Genomic DNA, 16,918 nt, shown 5'->3' with positions numbered 1-16,918 from the left:
GACAAATTCTATTGATGTGTGCAATACAGAACTTGCTGGTGGTTTAAGGGGGAGATGCATGAGTTTGTGGAACCAAAACCAACAAGCAGCAGACTATTCATATTAAATGACATTGACTGGTCTACCAGTTTTCTTAGCCCCCAGATCTGATTGTCCTGGCTACTGTTTCAGAGTTCCTAAATAAGGAAATGCCCTGTCCTGACAGGGATTAAGATCTACCATAAATTAATATAATTAGCAATAGAAAATTGTTCAAGTGTTTGGAGATAACTTCTTAAATGCCTGCCCTTATGTTTACTTACATGGTGCTTAAAGATGCACAAAAAAAGAAAAATACTGGAAAGGATTAACCAAACCGCATGTGACGGTTCTTGCACCTCCACAAAAGTCTGCCAACTTCTGTTAGCTTTGTTTTATAAAAATTAAATTATGTACCCTACACTAAAATACAGACAAGCACATACAAATGAAATACAGCATTATGCACAATTTTGCAAGATTTCAGACTACTCAGCTGCACCTACAATGTCCTGTTTAGAACAAGCTCCCTGATAGGTGGTGGAAGCTGTATTCCTCCCTTAGTTCCTCACTACTGTGGCAGCTGTCCTGCTATAGCAAATGTAGTATTCACTGCTTCAACCATCCTAGCTCTTTCTTCCCTCCCCCAAAAGGTGTTACTTTTTGGAACAAACTCAGCTGCCTTTTAAAACTGGTTATAATTCTAATTTTGTATATGAAAATGCCATTTCAGGTAAATTGAAGAATTTTCATTTATAAATTAAAGTGAAATCTGCTTTTCAGCTTCGCGCTGTTCACTCTCAGAAAATCAATTTGTGAATTATTTCAGTATGTCTAAAGCCTAAAATTTCTTTAAGTCTCCTTGCAGTCTCTGTGCAGAGAAACCTTACCATAGGTTGTGGCAACAATCTATTTTCCAACATGACTACAGTATTCAAGCATACTCATTTGGTTAGTTGTCACTGCCACTGGACAAAGGGAGACTGAAGAGTTTCACCATTATGAAAGTCCTGAAACACCTGGGAGCAACCAGCTGCCTCTTGTTATGCTAAACAGTCTATTACTATAATAGCAGTTTGTGGTGATAATCAGAAAAAAGTAGTTTGTGGAAAATACTAACAGGATTGTGTTTCAAAGCAAGACATGAAGTTATCCTCTAAGACAACTCCACAAAAAATCCATTAAAATTTATAAAAAATTAAAAGCCCTCCATGCTTCTCAGTTCAGTAAATCTGAAATAGCTGCAAATGAAAGCCACAAAAGCAATTTCCAACTAGCAAAGGATTAATCAGAGCTCCTGATAATGCCAGAAGTCCTGATGGGCAGTGACTGCACTGAGGGAGGCCACACTCCAGTTGTGAAGCCTGTTCATATCCTCCCCACGGAGATCATGTGGAAACTTCCAGCACTGTGAGTTCCAGGCACTCACTGAAGCTTTCACATGACCCATTCACCAACACATTTTAATGTGTGGGTATATCTTCTACCTCAGAGTAAGATAATGCCACACATGCTGAAATCCAGCTAAGCTGGACATGCAGAATTTTCTATTTGGTTTTAGCAGACCTGTTACTAAATAGGCAAATGAAAGCATTCAGAAAAAAGGTCAAATCCTACAAAGCGTGAAAGAAGAAGGGAATCAGAGCAACTAAACAAGGTAACCACAGTTTGCCTTACAGAGAGGAAGCCAGAAAAATCCAAGTGAAGAGCATGGTATTTACAGATGCACACAGAGACATGATCCACAGGCTGTGGGACCTATAAAGAGGGAGTTAGGGCACAGCAGTTAGCATTGAAAGGAGGAGGTTAGCACAAACTTAGTGAACAATCATTCACATGGTGTTAAGGGTGACCAGGAGCTGTGCTGAATTCCGGCTCTCTCTGAGAAGCAACCGCACAGGAGGCGGTTGGTGGTGGCTGGGGAACTTCCCCCACCTGCACTCCAACTACCACGGAGAGGTGCAGCCCTGCTCACTACACACTTCTCTTCAGATGCATAGAAGTAAACTTCTGAAAACCAGCCGGTCTCTATGGTTTGCACAATTGCATACAAGGATAAACCTTGTTTAAGAGTTGAGGAAAATTTTCTTTCCTCTGCCTCCCTGAATGCTGCTCTGCAAGGGTATGGTTTTGGATTCATAAGATTGCCAGTTTCCATCTTTGTCACTGCTTGTTATCTAGGGACCAAATTACTCACTTGTAGGAAAGAAAAACCACTTCCAAACCACACAGGTGGGAAAGACCACTTGATGAAATTTTTCATTCCTGGAAAATTATCAAAGCTGGAGCAAGTGATTTACCTTGTGTTGGATACAGCTAGCTAAGTAAAAGAAACCAAAGCCAAGAATTAGTCACAGAAATTAGCACTAAAGTATCAAGGTTTCACTAGATTCAGATTAGGACCTACTCTAGTAGTTGGTCATAATATTTTATTAGTAGCTACCTTTATCGCCTCTCAGCAATGGTGAACAGCTAAGGATTTAGACTATTAAAAAGAATAAACATTACAGAATTTAACTAGTTTCTCTACCACACTTTAAGTGAACTAACAGAAGGGCTTAAGTCAAAGGGAGAGGAGGTGTATGATTTTAATAAACATTTTTCTTATTAAAATCTTGATATAGTTTAAATATACCATACAGAGGAAAAAAAGCTATTTATAAAGCTACATACATATTTCAAGTCAATGACGACAGCATATATCATTCTAAATTCCCTCTCTGCTTACCAGAATGCCTTGTGTGTGTATATATGGTGAGCTACTGTGCTATCTGCAAAGCTTTTGTCTAGCTATACATTACAGGACTTAAAAAATGCTTAATCTATATACAGAAATATATATACATATAACATATATTTATATGTTATACATACACATACACTTATATACATATACACACAATACATATATATATATACACAGTACTTTACATGTATATATGGCCTTTCATCCAAGGGCCTTGGATAATTCTTAGTACATGAAGCCTCACAAAGCTTTGTGAGGAAGAGAGCTTTATTTTACAGACTGGAGTTTTGGTGCTATTCTAAACAGTTTCTTTTGTTGCTTTCTACTAACCTTGCACATTTCAGTTAGAGGCAGTTTTGGTAGTGTCACAGCAGTTTGATAGTCAGGTATAAGGTAGATGTTGCTTTGTACCTTTGTAACTTATCCTCCTTAGTATAAGAGAACAGCCACACCAGCACAATTTTTCTCTATACTAAAATGCCTCTAGCTAGATTTGTGAGGCTGTACTGCTTTTGCTTTTTAGCATAGTAAAATCAGTTTTGAACTTAAGATACACTGGAGGTCACAACAGGAAATCTAGCTCCAATCCTCATACATTGAAACTACCCTTTTCTAGGATGATCGATTTAGAGAAAGCACTAGTACCTGCAGAAATAATTTTACATCTGTTTATTTATCTGCAGTTTAACTACACAAGCCTGAAACAATCCACTTGATTTGGAAGAGAGGATTTTCAGCATCAATTTGGCAACTGGTGATCAGAATTTGTGGTATCAACTGTACTCCATACCTTTAGCAATGAAATAAATGAAGAGGCTTTTTTGAAAATCAGATGTAGATAACTTTTGGTCATCCTACAACTAGCTGACAGAAAGGAAAAACCAGAGGAGCTCTGGCAAAGGTGAGTTCTACTAGGATTTGGATGGAACATTACTTCAGCTCTTCCCAACAAAAGGGAGAAAAAAAATCATTAACATGAACTAATGGGGTTGCAGAAGCAAGAAAGAAGAACATCACCACCACAGAAGTTCTTATCCCTCAATATTTAAGTCTGCTAAGCTTCGTAAATTTAGTTTTACACTGAAAAAGTAGCTCCTTTCTTCATCAACCAATTTCTAACTCAAAACCTCTCAAGCCTTAGGGAAAAGAAATCCTACATCAAGGTCAAAGACTGCCCTCCCCAAAACTAACCAAGCACTTCAAAACATACAGTAAAACTCACTACAATGAAGTTTGAGAAATTTATTCTAACCTAATTGCCTTGAAAGTTTTCAGAACAAGCCACTTTTCCTTCAAACCAATTCTGTTAAAAGGAGGGGTTGCCTGGCCCATTTCTTTCAGGATTCTCTGCTAACTGTAAAATGTAGGCTAAATGTCTTCTGCATGTCAATTTTTCAGCTACAAAATTCAGATTTTTAATGACCAACTATGTTTAGTGTATGCTGTTAGCTAAAGTATAAATGGCTTAATAAATAAAAACTATTGTTTCTTCAGTATGACTTGGTATTTTGTCTGTAATTTCTTTATTAAAAAACTGTAACAAGATACTTAAAAAAAGGCTAGATACAAAAGAAGTTAAGCAGCTCACGAACATTAAAGTTTTCCAAAAAATGTATCTTCAATAATCATGATCTTATAAACATTTTACAGTTACCAGAAAGTGCCCAGGCTGAGTTTACATAGTTAGATAATGTAGTACAACTGTTGGGTTAGAACTGGTAGTGGAACAATCTCCTGACTGTCTGTTCACTGTAACAAGGATACAAAAATGTTGATTGTGAACTATGAAATACTGTGCATTGGCCTCATCAAATATGTACAGGGAAAAAAAAACCCACTAAAGGTACAGATTACATGCAAAATATTAGTGATGGTATCTGATGTGCCAGAGTTCAATGCAATAGAACAAAAATTGCAATGGAAGTGGTTTCATAAGTGAACAATCCCAACTCTGGGATCTGAGCTGTCAGGAACTTTTTACAAGTTCAATATACATGATACACAACTGCAGCCAACCACAAATTAAACACCATAAAAAAAAGTTAAAAACACAGAACATACTTAATTTTTTATTTTGAAATTCCCTACTCCCTCTATACAAGAACCTTTGCTGAAACACTTTCCACAAAGGCAGCAGTGAATTTTCAGAACATTTTACATATTCTCCCTCAGCAAAAAGATAAATCACAGTGTAAATTATATTGTTCTGCTGTCATCTTTGGCTGGGGTTAGGCAAAGGAGTTATTGACTAGCAAACTGTTGCAATCACATATTGCTAGTGCTCCTTAGGCCTTTATGTTACAAATTTAGTACAGGAATGTTTGCATTTAAATCTTTGAAGTACCACCAGGGGTATGACAGCATTAACTTTCATAAACTTTTATAGACAAATGGAAAAATCTACAAAACTTAGCTAGTAATATTACACAGCAATACACACTTTTTATACTCTACACAAAACCAAAATTCTTGGTCTTAATGGCGAGTAACAATTTTTGTTTCAAAATCTGCTTAGAGGAATAGAGTGGGACATAAAGGCGAGAAATGCAAGTGTTTGCTGTTGGAAGATGTTGGTCATCTGGTGGCCTTATTGTGATGGATGGCATAGGCTGGAACCCCTCCTCACTGGCAGGCAATGATGGACTTGAGGTCCAAAAGTAAACCTGAAAAAAGACAGTGTTTAAAATTAAGATCCATACTGCCTACAAATTGTGTAGGGATAGGTTAAAAAAGAATTGCACAATCACAGCAAGATTGATCATACTATGTTCTCTTCAATATGCCAAACTAAACTCCACAGTTATTCTACTTTCTTCTGTAGTAGCTTCCTTCACTTCCTTCATAAAACTGATAAAAGCAGCACTCAAAATTATCCTGTATCAACAAATCCTCAGTAAAGAGCATGTCCAAATATCCATCTGGGAAGGTGGTGACCGCCATCAATACAAATTGAAGCAGGAATGTCTCACAAACCAGTCAGACTACAGGATGTAGTACTAGTACAAACAAAAGGGAGCAACAGAGAGCATTTGGTTTTTTATCTCAAGTGTGAAATACTGAGTCACCACCAAGGTGTAAGCATAGACACTCTTTGAAAAATGTGCTCTAGGGTTTGCACTTTTCAGAGTACTCTCTGTTTCCTTTTAGTAGACTGTAAGGGAGAGATACTACCTTACAGAGTAGGAAGTTAAAAACAAACCATTTTAAGAGGTGTACAATGAATAAAATTTACAGGCAAGTTTTTAAAAATGAAATCCCCTGAACAGTATCTTATTCTTTCATGCTTCTCATCAGCTTCTCACTTCTAAAGGGCCTTGAGAAGGACATGGTATCATTTACTGACATCTTACAGAGAGGACAGACATATTGCCCTCAGGATACGCAGAATTCAGGTGAGTAGATGATGCATGAAGAGAACTTGACCTCAAAACTCTACCAGCCCACAACAGAGTTGAATAACCACAGTTACTCATCTTAAGAGCAACTGTGCAGAGTGAAACTGTGCTTCTGTAAGAGACCTATGAACAGGGAGAAGAACACACCACGCTTACTTTCAGTTACAAGGAGGTCTGGCATTCACACCTGTTGTTTCCAGAATCAAGTCTTACCCAACCCTACTACCCTGCTCTGCTACCTTAACTCTTCACAAAGTCTCTGCAGGTAGACACAGTTAAGAACAGTATTGACACAACTTATTCCAATTCTTCCTGCATGTTTCCAATGGGAATGGACAACTTACCAGATCTTGTCTTTCTGTCATACTCATCTTCTCAACTATGGACCAAAACCAACGCTTGAATTGCAAAAGCTTCTCAGCATTTTCTCCTGTGTGAAATAACAAGTTGAAATAACAATTCAGCTGCTGCACTGGACAGTAACATTAAGAGACCTGTTTTACATGTGCTGCAAGCTGGATCTCAGCTACAATCACATTCATAAAGTCCTGATATTGGAGATCAGTAATTTCAAACTGAATAGCTTTGAATGCAAGGCTAACACTGACATAACTCAGTACCACTCCCACTCCTCCCTCCTTACCAAAAAGCCCAACTGCAACTAAACACAGTTTAAAAATTATGTAAGAAGTATTAAACTTTCATCCATCACATTTATAGTTCTAGAGAATTTTCACAAGAAAGATATACTACCAGTAATACAGTCCATGTATTTAACATCTTGTGACAGTCAAGTTGGAAAACATGCTTTCTCCACCCTCACTTAACTGAAGGTAAATATTTTCTAAGGAATGTAAAAAAAATATCCCAAGTAATAACTTTATTACAGCTTTCACTGGCTTATTAACTAATGGCAGACTTACTAGTTCAAGTTTAATGCTAGTAACTACTCCACACAGAAAAAACAGTGTTAAGTTATACCTGCAACTCTGTTTATGACTAAGTTATTTCATACCTGATTCATCATTGAAAGAGGTAAAGCTGATTAGCATTTGCACATTTACTTCACCACAGCCATTTACCAAAAGTCTGAAATCTTCTGCTGTCAAATCTTCTAATGAATTCTTTGGAAGTACATCCAGGAGCCCCTTCCTCATTGCCTTAAGTGAAAACAACAAAATGCACATTGTAACCCTATAAGTTTTAAGATTTACTTTAAACGCATTACTCAAAAGTTTCATGTGAAATTCCCTTTAACTCAAGATTCATTATTCTCTGAGCTGTTCTTTTCTTTTAAAGCTTTATCATCTGAGATGCAAATCTTCTGAAACAAAGAACTGCACCAATTTTTAAACCCAACCTACTAGAGCAAAAGAAAGCAGTACTGGCTTGAGCTTGTATTTCACCAGGAGCAGAAGCACAGGAACTCTTCTAATGCTAAAATGTTCAGGTATTTGCTAAGCTGCGCTGAATTTGATGAGAATTAAAAAAAAAAAAAAGCCTGTTGTATGCTCCTTTTACTTTGCTTCCTCAGACACATGCCAACTCTGCTTCAAAAATACTACATACATAAAATATATGTGTATGTGTGTCTGTGTAAGTAATATCCTGAAAAGACAGGAAATTCCATATTCAAAATTAAATACTATGAATCAATTTGCTTTAGAAAATTTCAAAGTGAATATAAGTGTAAGGGTTTTCAACTCTTAAAATAAACAAGAGTCAAATTAGCAATATATGCAGACATGGAGATCAAGTATCTTAATTCCAGGAACATGTTCTTTCTGTGAGAATTTGGACCTCAGCTGCACAGAGGTAATCTGCCCTGCTCCCCTATCTCAGATGTGCAGGAGGAAACCACAACGAGCACAAGCAACCTAGTTTACATGTAGCATCATGATAGACTGGTCTTCATTAACTGTCTACAAAAATATATTATTCTGTAAGTGTTATTTGACAAGGGCTTTAAAAAAGCAAATAATTTTTAAAAAACATAATTTTTATGTTTCTTGCCAGGCTAGTATAAGTGGTTTTATAAATGATTTTTCCTTAGAACAAGGATGCAAACAAATCAAAGGTAATAAATTATTAAGAACAAAGTAGCTGCCAAATACAAAGCCAAATTTCCAAGAGGATTTGTGCCATTTGAGCTCAAGAAATAAACATATATATTTAACCAATGAGACCTACAATAAAATAAATTACTCACTCAGTCTTCACAGTACTACATAAATAGCTATACAATTACCAAAAAAAAATTAAATACTTTTAATCAAGCTGTCAAGACTTTAAAGAAACCTGATTAGCAACACCACAATGAGGATAATAATTAACTGATGGAAAGATGACAGATTTTTTTTTTCCTTCTTTTTAAAAAAACTCTACTAAAAACTTACATGTAGAGGCTGCTCTGCTACTACCAGCATTCGGTGTTCTGCGTATTTCCGGACATACTCATATACATTCTGAGGAGTGACTGGTATATTTACACCATTGGAAATAAGTTCAACCTATGGCAAAGAAATAAGGAACATTTAAAAAGGGGAAGAAGAAAAGAGATATAAAGGAAATGAGATTATTACAACCACCACAGTATGCTGCAGAGTGATTTATTACTCAATATACCTCCAAGCCCAAGTAAAATTCACTACTACAGGTTAGTTTTAAAGATTCCCTAGGACTGACTACAGTTACCAGGGTCTACAGTAGGCTCTAGATCATTTTCAAAGAAAAATATCCAGGCTTCAATATCTAAGAACACTGCACTGAATCCAAGAAGAGTAAAATGTTTTATCTGTCATCTGAGAAGAGCCTGGATTATGTGCACACTACACCCTGCATAAGCTGTCACACTCTGACACTAGAGAGCCACAAGTTTAGCTGTGCTTACCTGCCCTCCACCCTCCTCCTTACACAGGTCTATTGCAAAGGCTAAATCCATTGCTGCAAACACTGCATCAGCATCTGTACTCTGGGAAGCGAGGATAAGCTGCCGAAGGCTTTCGTACATAACTGGGTCGAAAAAAGCGAAGTCGTGCCAGTTCACCTATAAAAAAAGGACAGAAGTTTGAAACGTAACAGGTGTTTAACAATGTATTCAAAATTATGTGACCTGTGCCAGATCTATGCACTAGCAACAGAAGATACAAACACACAGAAATAAATGCAGTTAAACTCCTACTTTCAGTCTGCTTTAGAAGGTACATTGGAATACTGAAAGGAATACATACTCAACAAGAAAAACCTTAAGAGAATATTTAGAAAGCAATCACTCTTGGAAGACACCAGGAGGAATTTAAGGCCATTTCTCCCATTAAGTCTTTTTCAATAAAGATTATACTACGTTGAGTAACAGATTATGTGATCAAAAGTGAACTTAAGAAAAGACCAGTAGTAACAAACCTTGATTTAAATTTGCTGGATCAGACAGAACTTACAATGCCATTGACTAATGCAACAAAAGTGCAGTACCTGATTAGCTTTTACTGGGCCAGGGTAGCAGTTTTAGTCAAAAGTTTAAGTAATTATTGCTCTGAATTAAATTATATCTACCCCTGAGACAAAATTTAATTACAAATTAATTCCATGAGCTCTCTCAAATACCCAGAAAAATGCTTTTCTGTAAGTTATTGCCTAGTATTGTCTAACACTATTGTTTCTGAAGCTCAGGAAGAAAAAAAGCAGAGACAGTTTGTAGTTTCTGAAGAGAGTTGAAGGTTAACCTATTACAAAATCATTAGATCTTAGTCAAATACCTGACTTCTAGTATATCCACTCTGTTCAAAATCTAGGAAATGAAAAAATTAACAGTCCTCAAATTGAAGACCTCCATACAGTTCCTATATCAGCTCAGCTAGTTAAGACACATGTGGTTAGGGGAAAAAGCCCAGTTTTATGGATGAGGTTTTAAGTAATTACAGGAAATTAAAATTTTTATGTTCGACTTACCTTTCTGCCAAGTAGAACTTTGATTACGTGTCTATTTAATGTGATGGGACATAGTTCATTCTGCAACAAGCACAATCCTAGGATTCTGAAAAAATATATTTGGAGTTGGTTTTGGTACAGCAGAAATTACACTAGAGATCTTTCAGCAAACTCACATTTAAGAGTTCTAATAATCTAAGAATTAAGCTGGAGTCAGCTTTCCAAATATATTGCTCACAAATGAAAATCATAGGCATACATAATTTTTTAAAAGAAGGATAAAAAAATTAAAATTTAACAGGAAAAGAAACCTTAAGTTGACATATGCAAATTCCCCCCTACTTAGGCTCAGTGTGAGAAATAGAGACCATTAAAAAAAAAGTTTCTTCCAGCTTGGATCATTGGTACTCTCCCTGGTGTTGTGCACGATTGCCTTTTACATTTTTTCAGACTAAAAAGTTTATGGTAGAATACCTGCCAATGTTCCGGAAACAATTCAGCCTTGCTTCTGTGTTTTTACCAGGTCTTGGTGTATAAAATCCTCGTTTTCCAGGCTGGTAGAAAAGTGGTGCATTATCATCCCCATCATCGGTATCGTCTAATTCCATATCTACTACACTGCGGCTGGATCCATGGCGCTTTCTGTTTTCCTGTTTTCAAAGTCAAAGCAGCAATTAACACACTTCATTCTAGTTACTGACACACATCAAGCTATTTGCTTGGACCCAAAGATTCAGGTTCCTATGGTTAAGAATTCCTGTGATATTTCCTAATGATGACATGCTATACTTTTGACTAATTACGGTTAATTCTTTCAAAATGAAATTATTAAACAGAACTTTGTCTTGCATGATAAAGCTTCCAGTTGCTTCCGGTATTAAAATCAACTGATAAAACTGAATCTTACATAAATTTTGTGCAACAGGTGATTCATTACCTGCACTTTTTCTGAAGAGTCTAGCAATCCAAGATCCAATATACTGTCAGCACCGTTCTCCCTTGAGAAGGGAATAAAAAGGCAGATTTAATTTCACCATCACAGACTCACAGAATGGTAGAATAATTTGGGACCTTGAAGATCATCTAGTTCCAGCCCCCTTGCTGTGGGCAGGAATACTTTCCTCTAGAGCAAGTTGCTCAGAGCCCCAACCTGGCCTTGATCACCTCCAGGGATCTACACCTTCTCTGGGTAACCTGTTGCACTGCTTCACTATTCCTCACAATAAAGAATTTCTTCTTGTTATCTATTCTAAACCTCCTCTCTTTCAGTTTGAAGCTATTCCCCTTGAATTGTCACTACATGCTCTTGTATAAAGTCCCTTGCCATCTTTTTGCTGGTTCCCTTCAGGGACTGGAAGGTCACCCATAAGCTTTCTCTTTTCCATGCTGAACAACCCCAGTTCTCTCAACCTTTCTTCATAAGACAGGTACTCCATTCTTCTGATCATCTTGGTGACCTCCTCAGGACTTGCTCCAACAGGTCCATGTCCTTCCTGTGCTGGGGACCCCTGAGCTGAATGCAGCAGTGCAGGTGGGGTCTCACCAGAGGGACAGAATCCTCTCCTCCCTCAACCTGCTGGCCATGCTGTTTGTGATGCAGCCCAGAACACATCTGGTGCATTGCATGGCCAGCTCATGTCCAGTTTCTCATCCACCAGCATCCATCAAGTCCTTCTCAGCAGGGCTGCTCTCAATAAGGAACTGTGATATTCTGAAACCAGTCAGAATTGATTAAACCAAAGCCAAAAAGTCACTTGTCCAAAGAAAAATATCTTGACTATCAAGAAATAAGCTGCATGTATTGGAGTTAGACGTAGAACAGTACAAGTGCTTTGGCCACAGAATCAGTTCTCACTTTTGATACTTTACCTGCCATGTGCAATAATGAGTTCCATTGCTTCATCAACTCTTGCTCTAAGAGAATCTTCACTAGCTAGTAACAGAAGCAGCTGAGCAGGAGACAATTCCAACAACATTCCTGTGATTTTACTTGCAAATGCCTGGGGATAAAGGAGTGATAGGTCTTACTATTCTCCTCCAGTTCTCTTATTTTCAAATATGATCTTATGAAAGTTCTGATATTTTAAATAGAGAATGCATTACAAGATACCTACTAAGCTAAAAAACAAATTAGAGAAACAAAATCTTAACAAAATTAAAAATAAAATAAAATCAGTCTTGCATGTTTGAATACTATCAATTATGTCTCAATTATTTCAATTATGGATAAGGAATTAAATTTTTACATTACAAGCTGAGAAGAACAATCATTTAGGGAAGTCTTACTGGTTGCATTGCTTGCACTCGAGGGTAGAGCCGTTCTCCAAGGGCTTGTCTGTGTGCTGGGAGAGGGTCAGGGTCATCGCTGGGGTTTCCTTCTGAGGCTGGTCTAAAAGGCCGTGTGTCAATGGACAGTTGTCTTCTGAAGTCCCTTAAGATAATCAGAGCAGTTTGTACTCATTTCAGAGAAAAATTCAAAAATCCTCTGGGACAATATTATTTGCACACAGATTGATATTAGCATTAGCTTTACTGCTGGAATAGTAGTGTTGCTCATAGCTGCTTGGAGAGAATGAATCAGAAAGAGAGAATCAAAATAAACTAGAGATTTTAGTATTACTTGTGTTTTGGATACAGTTGTCAGACATGCCACCAATGGCACTGTTGTTTCTAAACTACCTCACAATTTTATTCTAGTACACAAGTTTTTGTTACTGTTTTAGCAGAAGAAACTGATGGCCTGTGGTGGAGACATAACCGATTAATGATAAAGTAAGCATTATAATATAATATAATATATATATAATAATTCTTTAAAGAATTAAAAGTAGAGACCGAATTTCAAGAAATTACCCTGCAAATCACTCCTGAAAGAGACTCCAGTGACTGGAGGAAGTAAAAGTATCTTTCCTGACAATATCCAAGGCAATTACTGTATTTGACAAAATATCTTCATCAAGATAAAGATTATCACTTACCTATCCCTATCTCTCCGAGAACCAGTTCGCAAGCCACTACTTCTCCGCATTTCTCTCTCTCGCTCCCTTTCCCGATCTCTCTCTCCCCTATTTCGCAATCTCTGCATCAGACCTGAAGGGCAAAAAACCTCATAAACTTAAACATTTTTATACTTCTCTCTCCTACCTAAGTTTCAGTGTAAGGAAGACTAAGGTTGAAGAGTTTGACAGACATCAATGAGACAGAACCATTTCACTTGAAGCAGTGATTGGGTTCAGCCAAACTTAAGAAAGGACCTGAAGTGTTTGTACCAACTTAAAAATGATAAAATACTCTAAAAGTTTACATATACTTTCAAAAACATCAAAATGTGTTTGTGGCAAGTCAGATGGAGCAGCTGTAATAAAATATATAAGCTCTTAGTAGCTAAAATCTTGACAATTATTACCTGCTGGAGAGAAGGACACTCAAAAAATCTGAGCACACCTAAAGCAGAGTCCTATTGCAAGAAAAACAAGAAGTTCCTGTTTCTGAAAGTGTGTGGAGGGGAGGAAAGCCATTTCCCTGCTCCAGAGAACTAATGCATAATTTTTATGGATTCTGGGCTGAGCTAACAAGAGCCGTCTCTGGAACAAGGCCAAGTATTTCTATGTAAATAAAGCACCCAAGGTTTTTATTAGTATTTTCTGTAGATTAACTGCTGTGCATCACTTACTTGTATGGGTACCCTTGTTGGCATTCTGAATGCAATCTAGATTTGGCAGTTTCTCATTTGACAGAAAAGCCTGTGCAATAGCAGTATAAAAGCTTCGTGCTACACCGCTGCCTTCTCCAGGCTCATCCTTAAAAGTAACTTTCACTCTGTGTACAGCCATCGGAGTGGTAGCACACCTGCGACCAAAATGATTGTTCAGCTGCCTCATGGTCTGCTGAATCAGAAGATCTCTGTCTCGATCAACCTAGTAAAAAAATACAAAAAAAATCTTTCTTTACTAACTATCATTCTAGGAGACTTTCAGCTTCATAACAGATTTCTGGACACTGCTCCACAGATTCAAAAAATAACATTCAGACTGGGAAAAACTACAGAGTAACTGCAACATAACTCACAAAGTATGATTTAAGACACCTGCTTGCAGACTCTGAAATACAAATTTTCCTATCAAGTTACTGTAATACTTCAACTTTTAATGAAAATTTATTAGAAGATAAACTAACATTTTTTACCTCCAATGTTAAATCCCTCGATTGCTGGTTTCTAAGTTTTTCCATCTCCCTGCGGAATTTCGATTCCTTTACTTCAAAGCCACCTAATTCAGTCAAGATCTAAAAATTAAAAAAAAAAAACCAGACAAACCTCAAAATTAGAATACTTAGGGAGAGTCACAATTTAGTTGTAAGAGGAAGTGTCCTTACACTGAGAAATACATACCGATCCAGGCTCTGCTCCAACATCTTCCATGAACACTCTACCAAATAACTCCAAAGAAAGGCGCCAACGTCCCAGCAACATGTCATGAGAAATAACCATGCCCATGAAGCTACACTGAGGCCTGACAGAAAGAAGAAAAAATACCAGACACGTGGAATCAAGTTAAATTTCAGACACATTTTGTGTACTTCAGCTTTTTCTTACCCTCTGCATTCAACTAAGTTTTTTATTCCTGATAAATAATGACACAGTACACTAAGTCTGTGCACAACTAAGCACATGAAGCTGCTTAGTTTCAGCAGAAACACAAGTCTTGCTTCCAAAGGGTAATTACTCCAAAAGCATGTAACTTTTGGTGCTATGTGGAATGCACTGTTACTGATCTCCCATCAACCAAGACCTCAATTTCTTTTAAAACAGCTGTAATTTGAAGGGAGAGCAGTTGCAGTTCAATTCATAACTGCATTAAGTGTGGGCAGCACCACCAGACAGAGATAGCAAGCTGTGGATTCCAACTGCTCAGCCTGGCTACCCAGGACGTCACAGCACATCTGCAGCAGGAAGTCAGGGAGTAAAGGAATTTGCCTACAGTTTGCACAGACCTCTTTGAAGACTTCTGAACTATTCACTTTAGAAGATACTAATCAGAAACTACAAATGCAAACTAAATTAAGCTACCCATTTTAATTTCAAAAATACTTTCCAGACTCCCAAACAGCCATTTAGAAGAGCAGTAATATTGCAAAACATAATTTTTAACTCAGCTACCTGAAAGATGTGAGGGGTGGCCCTTCACTTTCTGTCAATCCTATCTCTGCCAACAAGCTGCTTTTCAGTTGTGCTGCAAGATCATGAGCTGAAGGCCCTGGTTTTGAACTCTCAGATTCTTCTGTAGGCACATTTTGTTCTTCCCCTTCCTTCTTCTGCCTATTTTGCATGCTCATAACATTTTTTAAGTTGGCTGCATAAGACATTTTAGTTGGAAGAACCTAAAAGAGAAGTAAAATTTAGCTGCACTTTCAAAGCAGAGTAGAAGCTTTTAAGCACATATATTCATAGGTGTGTATTTTAAATCACGTAAAAGTGAACATTGTAATTGACCTGTTAAAACACAGTGACCTCTATCATTTCAATAAATACAAAAAAAACCCTATTTTCCCCACTGTGTGTTTGCATTTCATATGTTTGCCAATTAATGATCAGTCTGAAGGCAAGTCAAATCTACTGGACGGACTAAAGGAAGATTTAAAAATAATTATATAATTAGCATTCTAAAATTAACTCAGAATTGTACTGCTGCATTTCAAAATACTACCTGAAAGCTGCTATAAGTCAATAATCATCAAGTTTCTATACTAAGCATACTTTTCATAAAGACTTCAAGTTTTCACAGGCACTGAGCTTTTAAATTATCATTCTGAAAGCTACATAAAATCCTCTCTGAAAACATTAAAGTGTCTTTTTAAGGAATGAAGGTTCTAGTTTAAATTACCATATTGTTTAAAACAATAAAGCTTTACATTTACCTCAAGGCAGTTTCTATCCACTGTAACTTCCACTAAGCACTTGCCACTGTTGGCAGAAGACGAGTACAGACCCTGACTGGGCCGGCCGAACAGATCCTCTTTGCGAGCATTTGGCTGAAAAGCAACACAAGAGCTCTGGGTCAATAATGCACTTCGGTGAGGAATGAAAAAGCAAACTGCAGTTTTCTTCCAAAACACCATCTCTGATGTCACCTGTAATAGATGTGGCTGGTCTGCCAAGGGGATGGCCTCTGCCAGAGGAACCTCAAAAGGATTGGGTGGAATGCAGCCGAGGAATGTCATAGAGTCTGACCGTCTGAAAAATGGATGGTTTTGGCCAGTCTCTGCTGGGAGGGTGTCATCATCTTTGTCGTTGAGTGTAGCACCTAGAGATCAGAGATTTCAAATCAGTTTTCACAGTTAAAAAAGCAAAGGATATAAAATGCCAAAAATTAATATCCTTCCCTCTTAGCTACCTGACTAGAAGAGAATCTCTGCAAATTTAGCACTTCTACAGGATGCTTCTGCAAATGCTGTATCTTTATTAATTTGCTTAGTTATAGTTTATATTCTTTTTACTATACCTAGCTTTACTGAATGGGCACTCCTACACTGTATGTGTGAGTATATATTCTACCATTTTCAGCACAGTTTCATCAGATAAAAAAGATCAGTTTAACTATGATTCAAATTTTAATGTAGAATGGTAGGTAAGGAATGCTGCAGTTTAGTGAGAAAGAAGATGAAAAAATGGCCCTGAAATGTGAGGCAATGAAATAGGCAATGGTAGAAGAAACTTGGTAAAGTAACAGTGCTAAGAAAATCTTGCTAAACCCAACTTTACATATACAAGCAGCAAAATTTATTCAAAATCTCAGCTAGCTAAAGGGAAAAAGCACTAAGAAAGTCTGGCATT

General features: G+C 37.2%; 1 protein-coding gene across 1 annotated transcript in view; it reads right to left on the bottom strand.

Moving 5' to 3' along the window:
- Positions 1 to 4,806: 4,806 nt before the first annotated feature.
- The window catches only part of UBR5 (ubiquitin protein ligase E3 component n-recognin 5), an 84,960-nt gene continuing 72,848 nt past the window's right edge, over positions 4,807 to 16,918 (bottom strand). The window contains exons 43-59 of the mRNA XM_036398885.2: positions 16,216 to 16,388; positions 16,003 to 16,116; positions 15,245 to 15,465; positions 14,477 to 14,597; positions 14,272 to 14,370; positions 13,760 to 14,003; positions 13,065 to 13,176; positions 12,373 to 12,517; positions 11,956 to 12,086; positions 11,024 to 11,084; positions 10,561 to 10,736; positions 10,108 to 10,192; positions 9,050 to 9,205; positions 8,556 to 8,669; positions 7,175 to 7,319; positions 6,504 to 6,589; positions 4,807 to 5,427 (exon numbers count right to left, since the gene is read on the bottom strand). Coding sequence (XP_036254778.1) covers positions 5,215 to 5,427; positions 6,504 to 6,589; positions 7,175 to 7,319; positions 8,556 to 8,669; positions 9,050 to 9,205; positions 10,108 to 10,192; positions 10,561 to 10,736; positions 11,024 to 11,084; positions 11,956 to 12,086; positions 12,373 to 12,517; positions 13,065 to 13,176; positions 13,760 to 14,003; positions 14,272 to 14,370; positions 14,477 to 14,597; positions 15,245 to 15,465; positions 16,003 to 16,116; positions 16,216 to 16,388 — 2,396 coding nt within the window. The 3' untranslated portion in view covers positions 4,807 to 5,214. The remainder of the gene's footprint in view (positions 5,428 to 6,503; positions 6,590 to 7,174; positions 7,320 to 8,555; positions 8,670 to 9,049; positions 9,206 to 10,107; positions 10,193 to 10,560; positions 10,737 to 11,023; positions 11,085 to 11,955; positions 12,087 to 12,372; positions 12,518 to 13,064; positions 13,177 to 13,759; positions 14,004 to 14,271; positions 14,371 to 14,476; positions 14,598 to 15,244; positions 15,466 to 16,002; positions 16,117 to 16,215; positions 16,389 to 16,918) is intronic.

Source organism: Molothrus ater, chromosome 1, assembly GCF_012460135.2.
Source record: "Molothrus ater isolate BHLD 08-10-18 breed brown headed cowbird chromosome 1, BPBGC_Mater_1.1, whole genome shotgun sequence".
NCBI lineage: Eukaryota > Metazoa > Chordata > Aves > Passeriformes > Icteridae > Molothrus > Molothrus ater.
Note: the sequence above shows the minus strand (reverse complement) of the source record. Positions and strands in the feature narration are given on the sequence as shown.